The sequence below is a fragment of the Malaclemys terrapin genome, chromosome 3 (genome assembly GCF_027887155.1).
Source record: "Malaclemys terrapin pileata isolate rMalTer1 chromosome 3, rMalTer1.hap1, whole genome shotgun sequence".
NCBI lineage: Eukaryota > Metazoa > Chordata > Testudines > Emydidae > Malaclemys > Malaclemys terrapin.
The window spans coordinates 42,213,330-42,231,472 of NC_071507.1; the positions used below are offsets into that span (position 1 = coordinate 42,213,330).

Sequence of the window (18,143 nt, forward strand, 5' to 3'; positions counted from 1 at the left end):
ACAGTTGATTTGGCACCCACCAATATTTATTTACGTGATCTGGCCTTAGAAGTTGTGGCCAAAGCTGGCCCAAATTGCTCTACAATATTATCCACAGTCAATCCTGCCGTCAGTAAAAAGTAGTGTCACTTATGGAGAATACAGGTGTCAGCTCATGATACCACATGCTGTTCATAGATTTATATATTTCAAAGCCAGAAGATACCATTATCATCTGGTCAGACCTATATAACACAGGGCATAGAATTTCACCCAGTTACATCTGTACTGAGACCAATAACTCAAGAATTGTTCTATTACAATTTTTGTGGTATGGGGACATCAGGATCCCAGAGCATAAAACTGCACAGATTCCAGTGTACCAAAAAAAATCCCAGTTTATTAATACCCAGAAAACCAAACAACATAAGGACAAAATAAAAGTGCACTATCACACTTCTCTACCAACACATGATTTTGCTAGCATGCATGCAATTGTAGAAACCCAAACTCCTGCATACAAATGGGCATGGACACCAAATACTTTCAATGTTCAAATGCAAACACGATCATCTCCAGCCTTCCTCCACAAGAAGATTCAAGAGCTAAATGACTCCAAGTGTCATAGTTAACTGAAGAGAGCCAACAGGTCTGTTGAGCAGTAGTTACAAAGCATTTCACACATATCAGATTCAGATGGAGCACCTCATATAAATCAATCCTTCATGTACATCACATGAGTTCTGGCACTTTTAAGAAAAAAATTGGCTTGTCAAGCTAGTTCTTTACTGACATCCATCTTTCTTTACAAAGAATGATGAGATGCAGACAAAATTACTCTGCTTTCACCTGCTGTGATGCAGCCAAATAAGGATTATGTTCTCTCTTGCTAAAGTCAACACAGGGAAATACTGAAGGAGTAAAATGGGATTTTATAGTCTTTACTTCATTTTATTACCATGATTGAAGTGTCATTCCCTATGGCAGGGGCATGCTCTGTTCCTGCCTCTTTCCAGAGGAACAAACTATTCAGAGACCGTCAGGTAAAGCACCCAGTGATTTATTTACAAGTTTGTTCCCACCACCCATACAGATTGTGCAGCAGCTTGAACAGAATCCTGGGGCTCTACGGCTTTTGAGCCCAACAGGGGAGAGAGACCTCCTATGTCCTTCACTCTACCAGTGACAGCTTTCTCTTTCCCCTTTGCAGCTCCTTCCTGTGTCTGTGTGCCTCCTAAGTTAATGAGGTAATTAGTTTGTAACTCTCTCCAGCCTGTTTCAATCAATTTGTCCTCCTTCCCGTATTCAGGGGTGCAAGGGGCAGCTAATGGAAGTTGCAGTGATCAGAGTGCTGGATCAGCTGCTGTTGTCCAGAACTCTGTCACACTTCCCTTCTGGCAATATTATATTATGATTTTTTTATTCAAGTATTTACCATAAGGCTAAAAAGGGCAACTCTTCCGATGTAACGGTTCCTCAAAGCAGTTGGACCAGCCTAGTGAATCTGGCCTTTAGATTCCAGTGAAGATTCCTTGTATTACTTCTGTTTCACACCAGTGCATGTCAGACCCTGCAGAAGTCATTAAGTCTGAAGGAAGTGGAGCTGATGTAACACCCACCATGCAGAAGAGCTGTAATAAGGCATGAGTTACATGCCTACAACTTAGGCTCTCTCGCTCTAGACTCAGGCTTCCTGAATTTGGCCCTTCAAAGAGATGGGCTGTCTTTAGCTCTCCTCTGAAGCAGTTCATAGTGAAATGGACAACACATATTTGGCCAGATCCTCAGCTAGTGTAAGTTGTCATAGCTCCATTGATCATAATGGAGCTGTGACAATTCACACCAGCTGAGGATTTGCCCTAGTCAATCTACATTGATTTACACCAACTAAGGATCTGGCCCCATGAGGGGAAGTAATGGTGAACAGCATTAGCATAACAACATCAAGAAAGATGTTTTCTTTGCTTAAATGGGATAGCTAGAATGACCAGGAATAACACTATTGTACTTTTCTGATTAATTATCCCATGTTTGTCAATAGTTTCTTACAGTATGAACCAGTTGTTCCCCTTTGAATGACAACGTTATCCTAAGACTCTGAAAAACCAAGTTCCAAGTATAACAATAATAATCACTTCATAAAATCATTGCAGTAACTATGTACCTATCTCTATTCACTTTAAGGCTTTTCATTTCAGTGTAATAGCCTCTAGCATAAACATTCACACCTGGGCATGTTCTGTATGTCATCCTGACAGAATCAGACTAAGGTTATCAAGGGCCTGTCCAGTTGGGTCAATGATGATTTCCTACTGTTCTAGGAATGTAAAGAAAGTTGACTCTAGTAGTTTGGTTTGTTTTTTAACTTTACTGTAGATGCCAGCTGTTGATCACATGATCAATCCTTCTATTGCTTTACCAGTACCATGATTATTTACAACAGCAAAATGTCAGTCTTTCACATAAATCTTCCCTTTGGCACAATGTATGACAAACGAATATTTAAGGACAGGGCTTACAAGGGTTTGGGGGTGATTTCACTTGTGTTATTTCAGTCTGTGGCTGTATATAAAACAAAATCTATCTTCAGGGAATTAAATCTCACATAACATTACATTTGCTTCACTGCACTTAATAGTTTGTCTAGCTATCCCCAGTCAAAGTGAAAAACAAATATTTTACATGGATCTAATGAGACGAACAATACTTCGTTCCCACAGCTTTTTTTATTTAATTATACAAGAAGTAAAATTTTTTTTTGTTATTATCCAGATATTTCATTGGACATTATTTTAAGGAATGTCCTGATTTCAGGACAGAGATTGGTCACACTTTACATTAAGGTTATGTTTTAGAAGCATGTTAGGGGCATGAGTAGTTTTGTAAAGGGACCCTTCAACAAAAATAAGTCTACTTACAGGACTACAGACTGACAACTCGCTGTTTTATTTAACTGCATCACAACAGAAGGAGAGTGGGGGAAGTCCCACTAAATAAGGGAAGGCAGGAGCATGATTCCAACACATAATATGTTGAGTAATCCTGTTAATGTCATGATGACCACTTTACTACAAGTATGGTGTGTCACAGCTGGTTATAAGCACATCACCAGATGGTGTTATAGCTGGTTATAAGTAAGACTAAGATTTTGTTATGGTTATTTTTAGTAAAAGTCATGGACAGGTCACAGGTAATAAATGAAAATTCATGGAAGCCGTATCCTGTCTGTGACTTTTGCTGATGCGGGTTCAGGGTTTCCCCTGCCACCTTGGTGGCTGGGAGCTGTGGGGTTCCCTCTTCACCCACGGTGGCTGGGAGCTGCAAGGTTACCATATTTCCCAAAAAGAAAATGGGACACCCCAGCCGCTCACGGAGGCTGTCGTCTGTCGCTGGAACCCTGGCAGGGCCCCACTGGCTGTCAGCTCCAGAGTCCTACAGCCCCTGGAGCAGAAGTAGAGAATATCAGCGTCTCTGGAAGTCACAGATTCTGTGATTTCCATGACCTCCGTGACATAAACGTAGCCTTAGTTATAAGCAACCTGTTGGACTCATCTATACTAATTGATTAACCATTTATTAAGATATTAGTTATCTAACCGCCCTTTATAAACTATTTGCACATGTGACTAATATAAAAGGTGATCAGTCTAGTCTAAATGACTAAAAGTAAAACTGTTAAAGCTACAACCTATCCCCCTAGTTTGTCATTGGTGGGATTAGCCCAGGGGAATGTCTGTGCTCCCCAGCTGTCTTGTGGCTAGCCCTGAAGAAAGGGAGCAAGGAGGGAGGCAAGGTCCCATGATCCCTCTCTTCTGCCCCTTCTCCTAGACCCTAAGTCATCAAAACAAGCTGGAGAAGGGTAGTTTCAGATAAATGTTTGGTATGCCATGTCTTCCAAACTGTGGTGCATGGATCCACCATAGTCTGTAGAGAGCTCGCTAGCCATATCATGCTGGCTGTCCTCCTCCTTTCTGGCTGCTACATCAAATTAAAAACAGCTGGATAAAAACAGTGAATACGCTCCTGATCTTACTTTCTCCTATAAAAATTGCCACTAATTGCCAAAGAGATGTTATTTGATCACCAGTGGGAGGAGATAGGGCCAGCAAGCAGGGCTGTTGCCCTGAGCAGTAACTTCTAGGGGCACTACGTCATTTGCTCTTTTTTTTTTTTTTTGGCATACACACTTGGCTGGTCCGCTCAGCGCAGGGGACCAAGTGGTTTTCCACCCTGGGTGGCAACACATCTAGGCCCAGCCCTGGGTTAGGAGGTGATGTGTGCAAGACAATATCTACATTATGTTGCATAGCTATGAATAAACAGCAGCAATTGCTGTAGATAGCTACTCAAGGGAGACATGCTCACACACTAAGCCAGCATATTTACAAGTATTCATTCCTTCTTTTGGGGGGAGGCAAACATTAAAAGAAAAAAAATAAAGCCCTGGAAATGAGCCTGGTATACTAACCTCATCGACATTCTCAAATGCATTGATGACGTCGTATGGCAAGCATGAAAGCAGATCAATCACAAACCAGGTCTTCAGGTAGTTCATGCGGATTAGCTTCGGGTCTGAGATCACCTCTCCGGCCGGCCCAACGAAAGTGGTGTGGAAATTAAGCACAATGTCTACTAAAAAAATGACATCTACAATACTATCTACCACCAGCCAGGCCACGTTGTTCTGTTTGGTTTTAAAGGAGACGTTGTAAGGGACCAAAATAGCAGTGTAGAAGGTTAAAATCAGGATGATCCAGTCCCAGGTGGTCTTGAAAACACAATAATGTAAAATGATATGTGGTGGAGTCTTTGGTGCCTCTTGTTTGTACTGTGGAAGGATTTCAGAGCCCAGCTGCAGTACCTGGAACAACAGATAGTTCAGAAAAAAGGAAACATTTTTCACTTTGATTATTGAGCTCAGCAAAACGTTTCATAGAAATAGTGCCCATTACAAGAAGCTGAGACTCCTTTTAACACTGAAGAGTTGCAAGTACAACAGAAGCCTTTTAAATTAACCGGTTGCCTCTACATCCTTTCACTATTCGTTTTTATGGTAGCTTCCTATTTGCATTATGGTAGCAATTTGATGCCAACCCCAGATCAGGGTATGTCACAGGGCATGGCTGTCCCATAGCACCGCCTGCTGGCCAAGCATGGCTCCTGCCAGCACTCTGCCTCATTTTCCCATCACCAGGGTTTTGTCTCTCTCCCAGAGAATAGACATGGTTCAGTCTTCCAGCTAGGTCACTTTCAAAATTCAGTCCACACAACCCCAAACAATGCAAAAATACTTTTGCCCCACTTTGGTTCCTCTTCCGAGCACTTTCTGGGCTCCCTTTAAGTCTCTCTGCTCTGGGATGGAGCATAGAATCATAGAACCATAGAATATCAGGGTTGGAAGGGACCTCAGGAGGTCATCTAGTCCAACCCCCTGCTCAAAGTAGGACTAGTTCCCAACTAAATCAGCATGCTTCCCTGGAGTCCCTTCACAGTCTCAGCTCCTCTTGGAGCTACCTTTCTATCTTCCCTACTCCGACATAGGATGCTGGCTACTTCCCTGGAGTCCTTCCAGACCCTCCCACAAGAGCCCAACTTGCTCCCTGTGGTTCTTCCTGCAAACAGAGTTTTCTCAGCTCTCCCATGAGACCCAGATGTTTCAGGGTGTCACCTGACCCCAGTTAGTCCAGCCCTCTTAGGCTGGGAAGCAGCTACCTATGGCACAGGCAGGGCTAATGGAACAGGGCTGGCTAGTCTAGGCTTCTTGGCCCTTAAGGGTATATTTGCCCTGCTAGTGGGAGTGAGCTTCCCGCCCAGGTAGACGGACTCGCACTAGTGGGGCTCGAGCGACCTGACTAAAAACAGCAGCATAGGCATTGCAGGTGCGGTGGAGACACAGGCTGGCCACACAAGCTTAGACCCAGGGGATCGGGTCGGCTTGAGAGCCTGAGCTCCAGCCCAAGCCACAACGTCCACGATGCTATTTTTAGCCCCACTAGCATGAATGTGTCTCCCCTGGCTGGGGGGTTCACTCCCAGCTGCAGTATAGACTTACCCTACGGGGCAGGCCTTCCTGTTACAGGGCCCCATGACATGAGGCACTGAAAATAAACATAGCAAGAGACGGATTCTGCCCTGAAGAGTTTACAATCTAAATAGACAAGACAGACAAACAGGGGCGGCTCTAGGCACCAGCAAAGCAAGCACGTGCTTGGGGCAGCCCATTTGCAGGGGTGGCAAGGATCCAGCATGGCAATTGAGAACCAGCAGGGGGTCCTGGGAGCTGTAGTTCGTTAGGCAGGGAGCTAACCATAGAGCCAGCCCTGGAGCAGGGAAAGAACTACATTTCCCAGCATTCCCTTGGCCATTACCAACAGGAAAGAGGGGGAGGGAGTGAGGAAGCTGAGACCTCATGCTGTAGCCTGCTGTGAATAGAGAGCTGCACTGTGAGTAGGGATTCCATATTTTAACATTAAAAAAATAGGACACTCCACGGGGAGGGAGGGTAGCCCCACCCTCCCCCATCCACTCCTTCTGACTGCCCCCCACAGAAACCCCAACCCATCCAACCCCCCCTGCTCCCTGATCACCCCCTCCTGGGACCCCTGCCCCAACTGCCCCCCAGGACCCCACCCCCTATCTAAGCCGCACTGGTCCTTGTACCCAACTTCACCCTTCCTGAGACCCCCCCCCCCAACTTCCCCTCTAGGATCCCACCCCCTACCTGTCCCCTGACAAATCCCCGAGACTCCCATGCCTATCCAACTGCTGCCTATCCCCTAACTGCCCCCCCAACCCCGTGACCCATCTAACCCCCCCTTCTCCCTGCCCCTGACTGCCTCCCCAAACCTCCGCCCCATCCAACCCCCCCTGCTCCCTGTCCCTTGACTGCCCCCCCTGCAACCCCCTACCCCTTCTCCAACCCCCCAACTTCCTTACCATGCCACTCAGCCCAGTATGTCTGGCTTTGTGCAGCGCCCTGCTCTGCTCCCCTGCGGAGCCACAGGCTCCCCCCCGCCCCCCCCCCTCAGCACCTGCCTTCCAGATTTGAACACCTCAAAATTCAGGAGTGCTCAAGCTCAGTTTGGGCAGCTGTTACTTCATTTCTCCCAAATCAAATATACTGATCCACTGTAACTTGCTGTAGAAAAAATAGGATAAAACTGAGCAAGAAATGCTTCCCAGTGGTTATTAGGACTGCAAGTGCTATGCCATTGCCTTTTGTTTGTTTGTTTGTTTGTTTAAAAGGTAGACATTTATATTGCATTGGCAAATTCCCCATAGAAAGAAAGAGTGGAAGGAAAAGAATAATAAAGGCACCTCAACTTTTCCTCATTTATGTAGGACAGTCTTATAATATGCATCCAGATATCCTCCAATCAAACAAGCTGAAAATTGTTCCACTTTACTGCAGTTCTGTAACCATATGGGAACCAATCCTGTCTGTGTTCTGTGCACATCTAAAATTCCTGCTGAATGACCTGCCGTGGGAGCGAGTTACCAGTGACCCAGGGCTGCGGCGGAAGGAGGGTGCAGGTGGGGGGGGGGGTGAGCCCAGGGCTGGGGTGGCAGGAGGTGTGTGTGTGTGGGGGGGCAATGGTGGGGGGGTAGGGGGAACCCAGAGCTGGGGCAGCAGGGGGTGTGTGTGGGAGAGCTCAGGGCTGGGGAGGCAGGGGGGTGTGGGTGGTGGGGGAGAGCCCAGGGCTGGGGCGGCAGGGGGGTGAGGAGAGGAGCCCAGGGCTGCGACGGGGGGCAAACATTTTTTTGCTTGGGGCGGCAAAAAACCTAGAGCCGGCCCTGCAGACAAAGGGTGGGAAGGGAAGCAGAGGCAAGGAGTTACTTGCACGAGGTCATTGGCAAAACCAGGAAGAGACCCTAGCTCTCCTTACTCCCAGCCCAGTGCCACAACCACTGGACCACACTGTCTCTGAACACTGGTGCTTTAATTCTCTGCTATATTGATGCTATGATGTGGCATGAATTAATTGGACTTTGTTGTGCTATTTTGTGGGGCATAAGAGTAAAGCTCACTTTGCTTTCAACACCACAAAATTGTGCCATTAGCCCAGTAAATTATGCCGGCTTTTAACTTTCATTTTCCATTAAAATAATTCAGACATCAGGAGTACTGAATATCTGAAGACCTCAGATCTGATTCTGACCTCATTTAGGCCCAAATTCAGCAAAGCACTTAAGCAAAGGCTTAACTTTAAGCATATGCTTAGAACTCATTGAGCAATTCTCAGTTTGAAGTTAAGTCCTTTTCAGAATTGGGCCTTGGATTGGTTTTATCCCAGTGTAACTCCACTGCCTTCATTACGGTTACCCCTGATTTACACACTGGAATAACTAAATAGAATCAGGCCTGGACGTTTTTGGACCTGATGATCATCTCATGCTAGTGTAAATCAGGAGTGACTCCATTTAAGTCAATGGAGGCACATAGGCATGAAATCAGTTAGATCAGAATCAGGCCCTTCACATTTTTTATTTGAGGAAAAAAATGTGAAGGCTTGCATTGGCTCAGCGATAGGAGAAAATTGAGAGGAAGACAAAGGTATTGCCAGAGGGAGGTGAGTCAGTGCCAGACAAGGAGAGTCTGGGAAAGCTTTTTAGATCTTCCTTTCCCCCTCCCCCTCATTATTACTACTAGCATGCCAATTCATTTGCTTTGGAGAATGGGGGGAAGGGAAAATAAATTGCTGCCATCTGTAGGAGGAGATCAGACAATATGCCCTCGCAGGAGTTATCCACACATCAGCTTTTTAATCTCATTTATATGCAGACTTTTATTTGCAGACTTTGCTGAACCTTTTAAAATGATCTTTTGTGAGTTGATGGCTATTTCCAACAGATTAAACTGAAAGGAAAAAAGGAGAACAATCAGCTCTGAGATTCTGTCTGTATAAGCATCCTAGGGCCGGATTCTTTGTTGTTCTGCACCTTTTATGGTCATTTACACCTGTGCAGAGTGAGTGCAAAACAGCACCACACCAGAATGATAGCATTTCACACTCATTTTGCACAGATGTAAATGACCATGTGAGGTGCAAGGCTGCAGAAAATCAGGCCTCCTGATTGTAAGAGTCCAACATCTTCTCCAAGAGGGGGCAGCATGTGATCTCTCTCCTGCCATCCATCTCCACCCTCTGACAGAGGCTAGGGACACCATTCCTTACCCATCCTGGCTAACAGCCATTAATGGACTTAACCTCCATGAATTTATCTAGTTCTCTTTTAAACCCTGTTATAGACCTAGCCTTCACAATCTCCTCAGGTAAGGAATTCCACAAGTTGACTGTGCGCTGCGTGAAGAAGAACTTCCTTTTATTTAAACCTGCTGCCCATTACTTTCATTTGGTGGTCCCTAGTTCTTATATTATGGGAACAAGTAAATAACTTTTCCTTGTTCACTTTCTCCACACCACTCATGGATTTTATATACCTCTATAATATCCCCCCTTAGTCTCCTCTTTTCCAAGCTGAAAAGTCCTAGCCTCTTTAATCTCTCCTCATGTGGGACCCGTTCCAAACCCCTAGTCATTTTAATTGCCCTTTTCTGAATTTTTTCTAATGCCAGTATATCTTTTTTGAGATGAGGAGACCACATCTGTATGCAGTATTCAAGATGTGGGCGTACTATGGATTTATATAAGGGCAATAAGATATTCTCCATCTTATTCTCTACCTTTTCTAATGATTCCTAACATCCTGTTTGCTTTTTTGACTGCCGTTGCACACTGCATGGACATCTTCAGAGAACTATTCACAATGACTCCAAGATCTCTTTCCAGATTAGTTGTAGCTAAATTAGCCCCCATCATATTGCATGTATAGTTGGGGTTATTTTTTCCAATGTGCATTACTTTACATTTATTCACATTCAAGTTCATTTGCCATTTTGTTGCCCAATCATTTAGTTTTGTGAGATCTTTTTGAAGTTCTTCACAGTCTGCTTTGGTCTTAACTATCTTGAGCAGTTTAGTATCATCTGCAAACTTTGCCACCTCACTGTTTACCCCTTTCTCCAGATCATTTATGAATGAGTTGAATAGGATTGGTCCTAGGACTGACCCTTCGGGAACACCACTAGTTTCCCCTCTCCATTCTGAAAATCTACCATTTATTCCTACCCTTTGTTCCCTGTCTTTTAACCAGTTCTCAATCCATGAAAGGATCTTCCCTCTTCTCCCATGACAACTTAATTTACATAAGAGCCTTTGGTGAGAGACCTTGTCAAAGGCTTTCTGGAAATCTAAGTACACTATGTCCACTGAATCCCCTTTGTCCACATGTTTGTTGACCCCTTCAAAGAACTCTAATAGACATGATTTCCCCTTACAGAAACCATATTGACTTTTGCCTAACAAGTTATGTTCTTCTATGTGTCTGACAATTTTATTCTTTACTATTGTTTCAACTAATTTGCCCAGTACTGACATTAGACTTACTGGTCTGTAATTGCCAGGATCATCTCTAGAGCCCTTTTTAAATATTGGCATTACATTAGTTATCTTCCAGTCATTGGGTACAGAAGCCGATTTAAAGGACAGGTTACAAACCATAGTTAATAGTTCCGCAATTTCACATTTGAGTCCTTTCAGAACTCTTGGGTGAATGCCATCTGGTCCTGGTGACTTTACTGTTGAGTTTATCAATTAATTCCAAAATCTTCTCTAGTGACACTTCAATCTGTGACAATTCCTCAGATTTGTCACCTACAAAGGACGGCTCAGTTTTGGGATTCTCCCTAACATCCTCAGCCGTGAAGACTGAAGCAAAGAATTCGTTTAGTTTCTCCACAATGACTTTATCGTCTTTAAGTGCTCCTTTTGAATCTCGATCGTCCAGGAGCCCCACTGGTTGTTTAGCAGGCTTCCTGCTTCTGATGTACTTAAAAAACATTTTGTTATTAGCTTTTGAGTTTTTGGCTAGCTGTTCTTCAAAATCCTTTTTGGCATTTCTTATTACATTTTTACACTTAATTTGGCAGTGTTTACGCTCCTTTCTATTTACCTCACTAGGATTTGACTTCCACTTTTTAAAAGATGCCTTTTTATCTCTCGCTGCTTCTTTTACATGGTTGTTAAGCCACGGTGACTCTTTTAGTTCTTTTACTGTGTTTTTTAATTTGGGGTATACATTTAAGTTGGGCCTCTATTATGGCAGTGGTCCCCAACACGGTGCCCATGGGAACCATGGCACCTGCTGGGGCATTTATGTGCACCCACCTAGTGCCCAGCAGGGGAGAGAAGCCACGGCCCTGTGCCTGCCGGGGACAGAGAACTCTGGGGCTGCAGGTGCTGGTGTTCTCAGTCCCTGGCAGGCGCGAGGCCATGGCTTAAGCCAGAAAGAAGCCGTGGCCCCATGCCTGCCAGGGACAGAGAACTCTGGGGCTGCTTGGGGCGGCAAAAAGCTGGGAGCAGGCCCTGGCCAGAGCACTGCCACTGGAAAGCCAGAGCATCGTCCCCTGAAGCCGAGCCCAGGCTGTGGTGGCAAGAGAGGCTCCCGGAGTGTGTGAGGAGCCGGGGAGGGAGAGAAGCGGGGCCCGGGATGCAGGGGGAGAGGAGGGGTCCTGCTGCCGCCACCGCTACCACCACTGCTGCTGCTCTGAGTCTCCCCAGGGTGGCGCCGCATTTCCCCGCCTGATTGGGCTGTGCAAGGCGCCGCCGGGATGGGCAGAGGGCGTGGATCCCGGCTCGCACGCTGATGGGGTGAGTGGCTGGGCAGCCCAAGCTGCCAGGGAGCTGCCCCTGGACCCAGCACACCATTCACCTCCCCCACCTCAGCCCTGCACTGCTTGCCCCGGGTCCCTACAGCGGCAGGGGCGGAGAGAGGCAGAGCCTGGCTCTGAAGGGGGCAACGGGGGATACTGCCCCGCCGGGGGACCCCCGTGGCTCGGGCACCTGAGGGTCAGGGTCTGTCCTCTCGGCTCTGCCTGCACAGGGCTGGGGAAGCAGCGGTCAGCGCCTGTCCCTCTCTGCCCTTGCACCCCCCATCCCGCTTGCAGCCTCTTCACTTGTACCTCCCCCCATCACTCCTTTGCCAACCCCCTACCCCTTGTACTCTTCCTTCACCTGCACCTCTCCCCTTGTACCCTCCCCCAGCCCTCTCCTCCCACACCTCCCACTTCTCCTGCACCTCTTCTCCCGCAACCCTCCTGATACCCCCTCTCCTCCTCCACCCTCCTCTGCGAGTACATCACACCCCACTTCTCTGCCAGTGGGGAACCCCCAAGCACTCCCACACCCGCTCCTCTGCCTGAACCCTCTTTACTAGATCCCCATCCCTTTCCAGGTACAAGGTTTGAGGGTTAGTCCCTATGCCTTCCATGTGCATTTGGGTGTGGGTGGAGGAGGGCACTGGTGGGGGAAGAGAGAACCCAGGGCTGGGGTGGGGGGGCAGGCAAAAAATTTTTTGCTTGGGGCGGCAAAAAACCTAGAGTCGGCCCTGCCCCGGTAGGCCTGGGGCCTGCCTAGTGCCCAGCAGGGGAGAGAAGCCGGGGCCCCGCGCCTGCTGGGGACAGAATACTCCGGGGCTGCGGGTGCCGGTGTTCTCTGTCCTCGCGGATTCTCTCTGGCTTCTCTCTTCTCTCTGGATTAATATATTATGTAATATTAAATATGATGTTTTTCATATTATTTAATGTACAAATACAAAATAAGCCTTGAAAAATTGTTGGCACCCGCCACACTCTTCTGAAAACATGAATGTGCTACTGGCCACAAAAAGGTTGGGGACCACTGTATTATGGTGTATTTTAAAAGTGTCCATGCAACTTACAGGGATTTCACTCTGTCACTGTACCTTTTAATTTCTGTTTAACTAACCTCCTCATTTTTGCATAGTTCCTCTTTCTGAAATTAAATGCCACAGTGTTGGGCTGATCAGAGCCATAGATAGATTACTCCTGGAGAAATTCTGCACCACTACACGTGCACAGAATTCACGTTCCTTGCAGATTTCTTTGCTTCCCTCACAGAAAAATGACTTTCTGACAGGGAAGCAAAAGGAAGCTGCAAGAACAGTCACACACCACTCCCTAGCAGTGCAGGTACATTGCTGGAGCAGCCAGCGAAGAGATAAATCACTGTAGGGCTGGGGAAACTCCAGCCAGTGGCTCCTACCCTGATCCAGGATCAGGTGCTAGTCCCAGCTGGGTTGGAGGACGGAGAGGATGGGACTTCCTCTTCCCCAGCAAAGAGTGGCTAGAGCTGTGTCAGACACACCCCCAGAAGCTTATCATCCTCCCCTGCTTCCTGTCCCCATTGCTCCTCAGCTGAGGGGGGAGGGCTCACTGTATGGGGAGCTGCTCACCCAACCCTTGTGCATCTGGACCTCCCATACCCAGTCACCTCTGTCAAGCCTCACCGCATACACCCAGACCCCCACCCTTCCATACACAGCCACAAAAGAGAGAATCAGCATGTGAGGCTGTAATTAGAATCCTTTTAGAATACTCCAGCCTAGGATTTGGTCCTGGCTATCACAAAGCATCCCTGGAGCCATATCCTGCCAGCCCTGGAACTTATTCACCCAGGGCTCCATGCAACAGGAAATCTGCCCTTGGATGGTTGGAGAAGCTTGAGGCGATGCAAGGTGGTAATAACCCCCTCTCTATCAGGAGGCTGAAGCCTACCACTGCCATCCCCCCAAAAGTATGTGGTATTGGCTAGGGCAGCGGCTTGGGTAGGTGCCCATGGATGAACTGATTCAGAACATCCGCTGGACAGCTTTGCCAGCAGGCCTCATATGGAGCTCCAGCCACAAATTATGAGGTGTGCTCCGCTGAAAAAAGCCCTGCCATGGAGGCAGCATTGCAAATACCTCCTGCCCTTCCCTTTGGAGCACAGCAATGTGTGTACCCCTTTGAATCACTGTGGGTGGATCCAACTATTGGCTTCAATGGGAGTTCTGCAGAAGTAGCAATGGTAAGATATACTCCCAAGTCTGAAATGCAGTCTGATGGGCAAGAGGACTCATCCAGACTACTCATCCATTGCAATAATTGGTCAGCATGCACTTCCCATCTCTGACAATAGCAGGTATATCCCAGAGTGATATTCTGCAGGTTAATTAAGTAGATTTTAGTTCTAGTACTTAATGGTCCCAGCCACTGCTAGAACATTTTTACCATCTCTTAAATGCGGGGCAAAACTGCAACTGTTTCTTGTAACACACAGCTGGGGATATCCAGAGCTGCGAGCCACTGTGTGACCTCTCTGCCTAAGCAAGAAAGAGTTTTACTCGTGACTAGATTGTGTCTCACTTTCCTGCCACACCAGCCCGTCTTCCTCACCAGCAAACTCCCCAAGGATCTCCCAGCCTAGTAGGTAACTATCAGTGAAATCCAGCCCACAAGCTCCTCAGAGATGCTTCTCTGGGATGTACCACCCCACCACTGTGCTTTCACAGAATAGATCAAGTTTGCTGCTCTGCTGAAGAGTCAATACATCACAGCTTATTCATTTAACTGGGGTAAACACACCCATCTCTTCAAACACAGCACTGAATTGGTTTATAGTAAAACTATAACAAGTTTATGAACAAAAGAGCATGGATTAAGTGATACCAAATAAAAAGAGATACAAGCAGAAATGGTCACAAGCAAATAAAAGTGAAAATGCACATCTAAAAGTCTAAAATTTAAACTCAACAAGCTACAGCCTTGGTTCAAGGTCACTTTCTTACCAATCTTTTTATTTCCAGCCATGGCTGACTCTCTCTCAGTCAGGACCTTCCACAGAACAACAAGGTGCTGGGTTTCCTTTTTCTTTCTAGGTGAAAGATCTTTGCCTAAGCAGGTTTCTCACCTATGTTCAGTTCCCTGAGATTTCAATACTCTTGGTTGAAGGGCCCATCTTTCTCATCTTGCAAGAATTCTGGCCCCTTGTGTCTGTCCAGTGATGGATACCAAGATGGCATCTTCTCTCTCCTTATATCTTCCTAAACTCACACTTTTGTCCCCAGACTCAGGATGATCTCATGCTGTTTTTCCCTTCCAGTGGGCTTCCCATCCCCCTGCTAATTCATATGTAAATTGGGCTTCCATTGTTTTAATTCTACTAATCTTAATTTATATACAAGACAGGTAGGTAGCTGTCTTCCTTCCTATCTGAGAGGAAAAACTGATTCTCTCCTTTTGGTCACAGACTTTAAAGCATACTATTAGTGAGTAACCGTAATTCCTCATCTAGTGTTAATACATACATTTCACAATGATATTAATCACCATTGTCACCAGTTCGCATATGATAATCTGTATCTAAAATGGGTCATGGAAATTGTGACAGTAGTGAGTTGGGGTACACTGGCCTGGTTAGACCAGCTGAAACTCACTGGTACAGTCCATCTGGCACTGAGGTCCTCTTGGAGTCATACTACTTATGCCATCAAAAGGTCCTTGGAGACTAGGGTTGTCATTTTTGGCATACATCTACGTTAATCTCTACCGACATTGTTACTTTAATATAGCCACAGGCAGACATTCTGACAACCATCCTGACAACCACCTTTTAAATCTGGAAACATACACATGAATCTCGACAGTGAAAAACCCTGGAAAGGAAAAATAACTTGTCCTTACTAGGAGTAAACTATTTTTTAGAATTTAGGTTCTACAGATGAAATTTTCAAATGCACTCAGCATTGGCCTAATCCTGAGACCCTTAAACTCAATGGTAAAACCCCCAACTCTTAATTAATACTAAGGGCTTTTGAAAATCTTGCTTTATGTAAATTAGAAAAACACTGTGTGGAAGCTTACTCATGTATTCACACACGTATATGTATGATAGAAACAAAGAAAGGTAAGATCTATCTGGCCTAGAAACTCAGGGCCAAATTCTGGTCCCAGTTACTCTGATGTATATCAGGAGTAACTTCAGTAAAGTCAGTGAAGTTACATTGATGCACAACTGAATTAAGTGTAAGGAGAATCAGACCTCGGGGCTCAAGTCATTATGAAGATACACAACTTGACTGTTTCAGTTTTCTTAAATATTATCAACTATCAACATAATTACTCTCTAATTATGTATTAGAGGCCCAATGACTGCAGCATAGAAAATAAGAGGACTTAAGTCTATCTTCCTTTTTGTTTTGTAGATCATGCTATTCTGCACTGAACTTAAAGCTCAGGGCTTAGTAATAGATATTTCACTTCTAGGTCTCCAGTTCAATCTGGTCCAGGTTGATAAGGACCAAATATAGCTAACAACTGATGGCTACTTGACCTGTTTAAATAGTAGGTAGTCTCAGCTTTAGCTGGGTTCCTCACAGAGATATGTGCATGTTGCAAACACCATCAGCGCATCTGGGGCCTTCTTGCCATTCTCAGAAGGAAATCCAAAGCCACAGAGACTGAACTATCCTCTCACCCATGGAGAGGCAGGCAGAGCAGTAGGTCAGCTTGCACTGTCTTTGCCAGTGCTCTACCTGCTCTGTAGATAAACAACATGACTTCTGTCTCTGGAGCTGCCAACCTGGGATCTTTTTTAAAATAATTGGAGGAGGAATAAACCCTCTAATGAAACTGAGCATTCTAAATGCATCACAGGGTTGCTTTTGTCATTAAGCACCAGCCGCGTGCCCAGCACTGCACAAAAAACACAGAGAAAGACCCAAGAAGATTATGACCAAAGGGCTAGATTTTGCCTGTCTGCTATATAGGTATATGGAAAACTGGGAAGAGCTGTTTCTCTGACTTGAGTCCCTTACATGAGGGGTGATGCACAGCCTAACTGCTCCTTTATAATGCCGCCAAGAGTGTGAATCACTCCAAAGGGGCATAAAAGAGCAGGGCCTTATCCCCACACCCTCTGCACCAGCCAGCAAAGCTAGCCAAGCACAGAGAGACGCACATGCTGCACCACCTTAAAGGATGGTGTATGGGGATGCTCTCCCCATGCATCTCTGAGCTCTGGAAAGGATTGTGCCACCCTGAAGCACAATCCCTTTGGAGCTCCCACCTGGGAGATGTGTCCCAAGACCTGTGGTGGTTACCAGCCTATGTACCAATTCTATTCCAGCTAGTAGCCATGCATTTCTGCTCCAGCAGGGAAGGGGTGGGGGGGGGGGAAGATGAATTTAAAAGGAACTATGGAGAAAATGTAAGCAACTGATGTTGGTTGCAATCCAATACATGTAATAAGCAAATACCTCATTACTGTCAGAACTACACGCCTAAATGAGTGAAACAGGCCTATGTTAGGAGGTTTTTTTTTTTCCATTTTGTGTTTATAGCACAATAAAATAATTATTTATTTCAGAAAGTTATTAATAGAAGTATTGTCCCAATTATTTATGGTTAATCTGCTACTACCATAGTATTATCCGTGTTTATTATTTTTGGTAACAAGGCCTGATGTTTTAATAGCTCTTTAAAGCCATAGAATATTATTTAGAGTGGAGAAGTGACAATTTTCATTAAAGTTTTGCCAGGCTATATTAATATTTTTAACATATCACAAAATAAAAATATTTCACCACACACTAGTTACAGAAATGGGGATTGTGTCAGTCAGTACTCAAAGTGAATCAACAAGTTGCCACTGTAATTTGTTTTAAGGCCTTTTATGATTGGAAACAAAAAAAAAATCATTTGCAGCCAAATCTCCCTTTTGCATTCATTCACTCTCTCACACACACACAAACACAAACCTGGTGGGTGAAGAGCCCTCAGTCTAAGTTTCTACTTGAAGTAGATATTAATAAGTTATAAATCCCTGAAAATGAGGATGGACCATGGAAATGCTGGTATACCCTTTATTAAGCAGTGCTGCCAAGAGCCACTATAAAGTTAACTACTTTTATAGGTTATACCTATTGCATTTTTAATTGTAACAATCTTGTGAACACAGAACTTCATGGCAAAGGTACAGAATAAATCAGCCAGTACCATCAATACAGAGAACACTTACAGTGCCCAATGTCCAGGGACAATCGTTCATAAGTCAGCTGTATGGTGGTCAAATCGTAAAAGGGTATTGATTAGTTTATATTCCATTGCAACTTCATTGTGTCTATTTCAAAATCATAGCACATCTTAACATTTACTATACAATGCATTTCAGAGTTTTCCATATTAAAACTTATGCTTGCCATGGCCAGAGAGATCTAAACTTGTTACTATCTGGCAGCTGTTCAGTGGCCCACATGAAATGAAT

At 45.4% G+C, this 18,143-nt stretch overlaps 1 protein-coding gene across 1 annotated transcript in view; it reads right to left on the reverse strand.

Moving 5' to 3' along the window:
* KCNH1 (potassium voltage-gated channel subfamily H member 1) overlaps positions 1-18,143 on the reverse strand; it is a 299,849-nt gene that overhangs the window by 230,405 nt on the left and 51,301 nt on the right. The window contains exon 6 of the mRNA XM_054021526.1: positions 4,448-4,840. Within this exon, the coding sequence (XP_053877501.1) occupies positions 4,448-4,840 (393 nt within the window). The remainder of the gene's footprint in view (positions 1-4,447; positions 4,841-18,143) is intronic.